Genomic DNA, 5,834 nt, shown 5'->3' on the forward strand with positions numbered 1-5,834 from the left:
AAGCAAGCTGGTAAGCAACATCCCTCCATGGATGGCCTCTGCATCAGCTCCTGCTTTCTGACCTGCTTGAGTTCCAGTCCTGACTTCCTTTGGTGATGAACAGCAGTATGGAAGTGGAAACCGAGTAAATCCTTTCCTCCCCAACTTGCTTCTTGGTCATGATGTTTGTGCAGGAATAGAAACCCTGACTAAGACAGCAACTTAAAAAATTAAGAGAGCACTATGCAGAATAAAGAGGGAAAAAGGAAAAACCAAGTTGTAGAGAGAGTAGGAGGAAGCAGGCTTCTCCTTAACATGGGACAGAAAAGGTCTTTTCTTAATAGCAAGACAGGCTTAGTTTTACTAAAGAGAACAAAGCTTTCTTCTTATAGACTGTTTTAATTCATTTAGCAATAAAATGGTAAAAGTTTCTTCTTTCACTATACAATAAAAATTGGAGCTCATTTTTCCTCCATAATGAGTGAGTTTTTCTACGCTGGTGCTTGATCTTCTGCTCCATATACAAATGTAAGTATGGATGTGTGTGTATGTATATAATTATGAGATAGTATAAAATCTGGACCCAACTGGTTTGAATGGAGATTTAAGAATGTGTATGCATGAATCTGTATATGAATTTATGTGAGTTTAATCCATATTTGCTTGTGTAAAAGTTTTTCCTTCTGTGAGTGTGACTCTCTTCTCCTGGTTTATTAACAGAAGTTTATTGCTCCAAACATCCCCCTAGCCTGACATCTGGAAAAGAGAAAAGGCTCTAGCAATTAATCCATTACTTAATTCCCTGCTGAGGTGCTAATGCCAGAGACTATAGCTTCAGGTCTCAGAGGAACTCATACAGGCAGGTCAGCTACTGCAGCAAACTAACTTAGACTTAAGATATGTAAACATTTTATTATTATACAGCAACCCTAAATATCTCATAAGACCAAGTCTTACCCCTGCCATCTCTCTTCCCCCTATGCTGCCTCAAAAGGAACCAAGAAGAAAGAAGACCCACTGGGGCTTGTCCTCAGCACATAAGAATAGAGAAAATGAAGCCAGGGGTTTATGGTCCACACTCTTAATCCCAGCACTTGTAAGGCAGAGGCAGACATATCTGCTCTAGTTCAAGGCCAGCCTGGTCTATAAAATAAGTTCCAGGACACCTGGGGCTGTACAAAGAGAAGCCCTGTTTTGAAAAGCAAAATGAATAACAAACAAAAGGAATAGAGAAAATGATCACAGCTACTGTAGATGCTTAAAACTTCAGATATAACAGTGTAGACATATGATTGAAGCTTTTGTTCTAAGTGGATAATAGATTAACAAATATCTTAGTGTGTTTTTCTGCCACTGTTATAAAAGACCTTGACAAAATCAAGGTAAGGAAGAAGAGTTACTCTGCTCACAATTCCAGGACACAGTCCACCATCCTGTAGATATCAAGGCCACTAGAACTTTGATGCATATAGATATGCAGACAAAACTAGTCTTGTCCTTTCACACTGTTAGTGAGTACACCAGGCAGGGAATGGGATCTCAGCCACCCCTAGCCATAAACACTTAAGACAGGGCAATAGCTAGTACTTTCCTTTCCCAGAATTTTCCAGTACAATGCTCACCCAGAAACAGAGGAGAAGGACTAGGTCTTACCTAGAGACAGGCAAAATTACTTTTGGCTGAAAAAGTTTAAGGAACAAGGAGGCGTTTTTGCTGTAGCAAACAAGATTTCTCCCTAGGTTAGAGGGCAAGCAAGGGAGCCAGAGTTTAAGATTAACCTGGCATGACTCCTGGTGGTGGGGCAGCAGGGAACCCGTAGTTCTTTCACTATAGTGTTAGTGACAACTGCCTGCATAAAACTGAGAGTGGTGGGATCCATATAAGTAACTGCTTTTAGTCCAAGCAGCAGCATGAAACTACACACAACTAACTAGATGCACCCTGATCTCAAAGGGTGAGCTTCCTGGGTCTCGAGGGTAAATGGCTCTGGTTATTACAGCATCCCTCTTGTGACACTCTCAACAGGCTTGTAGCATAGTCACCTTACTGAGCCAAATTGTGTTGATGAGGCTACTGACCAATAAATCTAGCAGTTTCCCAGAGATGTGGCTAACAGTGAAATGTAGATAACAGGACCTGTTTCAAAATAGTCTTAGACTGCAGCATCTGGCACATTTTGTTAAACTGCATGATGGTAGTACATAGATTTGTTTTCATTGAGTCAGGTTGCAAGCATGAGAGGGCTGTGAACTTTTCTGGAGCTACATTGCCAGAATCCACGCTGCCTGGATATTCTAGGACTCTGTCATCCCTACCTCTGCAGAAGGGAAACCTTTAGCAGAAGGGTGGTAAGAAATGAGAGATTTTTGTCTCCCTCCCCCCCCCCCAAGCACCCTTGTGCTAGGTCTCTGAACCTTGTTGTCTTGTTTATCTTTAGTCTTCAGCCATGCTAGTTCCGCTCAAGATACAGCTCTCCGCTGCTACTCCCCAACCTCTGTGCAGATACCTGCTCACTTTCTAAACTATTTTGAAGGTTTTTTAGGAAAATTACTCAGGTGTATATGTATCAAACATATTAGAAATAATGAGGAAGTATTAAAATATATAAATAATAAAATTATTCCATATAGCATTCTGAAAATGAAGTCATATGTAATCTTATCACTCAAGACAATGCTTTATATTAAAGGGGATGCCTCAGTACAGGGGAACTCCAGGGCCAAAAGTGGGAGTGGGTGGGTAGGGGAGTGGGGGGGGTATGGGGGGCTTTTGGGATAGCATTTGAAATGTAAATGAAGAAAATACCTAATAAATTTTTAAAAATTAAAAAAAAGAATTTTATGCCACAAAAGCAAGTCTCAAAGTTATTTTTACCTGAAACTATTTATATCATACATTCTGCATGCCCCTGGCTCACCACATTTCTGAGTTCCCCAATGTAAACAGGTTCTGTCTAGCAAAGCTCCAATGTAAACAGGTGCAGGAATGCCACCTGCAATGGAGAGAAAGGAAAAACAAAAACAAATCAACAACAACCAAAACCCCAGCCCACCAATAGGGCAAAAGCAAAGAGAGAGAGAGATGTGTAATTGTATTTGGAAGTACTTCAATTCCACTATTTTAAAAATCAATATAAAAATTATGAATCAAATGCTCACAGCTTACTTTTAGGAAATATCAGTTAATATAAAGTTTCTAAATCACAACAAATGAAAGCTGTGGATAAGATCCTACAAACAACATTTCTTGACTTCATAATCTTGAATCTCATATTTTTTTTTAATGTATTGGTTTTCTGTGCACCCAACCAACAAAACCTTTTCCTTCTCATTTGTCCTTAAATCTACCAAAATATGAAAGGTATAATTATGTTTAGGTAAGATCTTTAAAGATAAGGAGAAACACTTTTCAGCTCTACAGTTACTTCATTCTCAGACTAATTATAAGTAGCCCATTCCAAACACTTGTAACTGAAGTTTGGATGAAGTGGACAACGCACACCTACGTGAATGATGTTAATGATGCTACAAGGTCATGACACTTTATGAATGTGGACATTTGGGATTTTGCTTATCCAGAGACAAGTTATCTTTACCTTTTTACTGATTATTCATTGTCCCATCCCTGTGCCTGACCTTATATCCATATAACTAGCACATGAAGCCTTTAGTGATATCTTGACTTAAGAGGTCTCTAGCTTCGACTTTGACATACTCAAACACTAAGAATGTCATCAGAGAGCATCTGAGCCTAGAGCACAGAACTATTTGCTTTGCTGTAACCATTCTACCTGACGTTCCCACAGATATATTTGAGAAGAACCTGGTTTGTGGATTCTTTTGTTCTCTAAGTATAAACATCATGAAATTGTCCTCATATTGTAACATGATGTTTGAAAGAGGTGAATTCGTGTTCCCCTGTCATGCTCACTTCTAGAATAAACCCTTATTCCATTTGTGGTGAGAGTTTTGTTTTGGATTGACAAGATATTTGCTATCTTATTCAGAGAAAAATGATTTGTCTTCTAAGTACTTAATCTGATATGTTGGGAAAGTCTTCATACCAAATACTCTTATGCAAAATGTATGTATTCCAACTCCAAGTGACTTCTCTTCAGACTTCATACACCTGAAAAATAAATACATACATACATACATAAAAGTTCATCATGACAATCCATATCTGCCTTAGTATCCTTCCAATGACAGTGGTAGTTCATGATTCTAATAGTTAACTTTTCATCCTGAAAAATGTAAGAATGTTACATACTTACCTCTCTCAAGTCCACACAGAAGAGGGGAGTAAGGACTTCTGAAAGCTGTCCTCTGACCTTCACACATCTAAAGCACTACTGAGCTCTTTAACAGTTAGAGACTGCCTGCTAATCTAGATGACTAGTTTTCTGGTTTCCTTGGTAACCACCATTCCATACTCACCATCATGGACCTAAACCTTTGAAACCACTAACCAATTAAATCATTCTTCCCTTAAGTTGTTTGCAAGCATTTTGTCATGCTAATTTTTAAAAAGCTAGTACATGTCGTATAAATATTTGAGATATTATAAATGCAGTTCCACAGATAAACAGGGAAAGAGTCCACCATGTAAGCTATGACAATAAGAAAATTACTGTGATCGATAGATGGGATTAGCAAACGGTGGACACTTGTCTCTTCTGAGATGATTTTGATAATTACATGCAGAAGTTCTACAAACAATTCAGGATAATAACTAAAAAAATACTTTTAGAAATACAGACATCTTTTCAAAATGTGATATATTCCCACCAAATACTCAATTGTGTCAGTAAAGTATAATATAACCAACTGTTGGGGCTTCACTCTGGAAGTGATTCCATAGAAGGGTTAAAGAAAAACACAGCAGACTAGAACAGTAATGATAGTCTGCCAACAGTAGCACTGAATTATCCATCATTTACCTTGAAATCTTCAAATGCAGCAAGAAAGAGAAAAGAAATATAAGAAAAATATCTTGAGCAGACCTTACATTACATCAAGAAGTCACATGTTAAGGCCTACAAGATGGCTCAGTTGGTAAAGTTGCTAGCTGCCTGCTTGTCAAACTTTTTTCAATACCTGAAGCCCACATGGTGTAAACAGAACCAGCTCCTGTGAGCTGTCCTCTCATTTCAGGCTGCATGCCATAGCATGCACATACACAAACTCACGTACACACAAATATTTCAAATATAATACTTTAAAACATCAATGAACCATATTTTTTTACACCTAGTAGAAGAGTCAATTTTCAGAAACTAAGATAATTAAGAACGTTAATAAAGGATGGAAATGGGAATAGGTGTATAGTGAACATGAGACCATCTCAGAAGAGCATGCTGGGGGTAGGGTTGTAACAGTAGAGGGACATTTGCCCTCATCTGTGACCATTCTCCTCCAAGAGGAAAAGTCCTTATCAACTGATTGCTCAGCTTGGGAACTGAGGCACCAGGAGTGGTGAGGTAAAAAAAAAAAAGGAGACACCACTTAACCACATCAGCTGAATCTGCCTGGCAGGTGATAGGTGACAGATGTGACAGCCAGATATCCCTCACTTGCAAGAATAAGTCTGAAGAACTAGCAGTACCTGGTACCTTTATAGTTCTGTGAATGTATGAACTGAAACAAGGCACACTCCACATCTTCCATACAACATCATGCAATTAAATGTGAATATAAAAGGGTACACAGAGTGAAGGTGTATCTCTGTCCTTCCTTACCTCCACAAGGCATTCTCTGATTGGCTTTTTTTTAAATATTTTTTATTACATATTTTCCTCAATTACAGTTCCAATGCTATCCCAAAAGTCCCCCATGCCCCCCCCCACTTCCCTACCC

At 38.7% G+C, this 5,834-nt stretch overlaps 1 protein-coding gene across 1 annotated transcript in view; it reads right to left on the bottom strand.

The window, feature by feature from the left end:
* The window catches only part of LOC110287591 (solute carrier organic anion transporter family member 1A4-like), a 41,010-nt gene that overhangs the window by 6,623 nt on the left and 28,553 nt on the right, over positions 1 to 5,834 (bottom strand). The window contains 3 exon segments of the mRNA XM_021154167.2: positions 2,854 to 2,971; positions 4,043 to 4,107; positions 4,919 to 4,926. Of these exon segments, the coding sequence (XP_021009826.1) occupies positions 2,854 to 2,971; positions 4,043 to 4,107; positions 4,919 to 4,926 (191 nt within the window).

The sequence above is a fragment of the Mus caroli genome (assembly GCF_900094665.2).
Source record: "Mus caroli chromosome 6 unlocalized genomic scaffold, CAROLI_EIJ_v1.1 6_unlocalized, whole genome shotgun sequence".
In the NCBI taxonomy this organism is placed as follows: domain Eukaryota; kingdom Metazoa; phylum Chordata; class Mammalia; order Rodentia; family Muridae; genus Mus; species Mus caroli.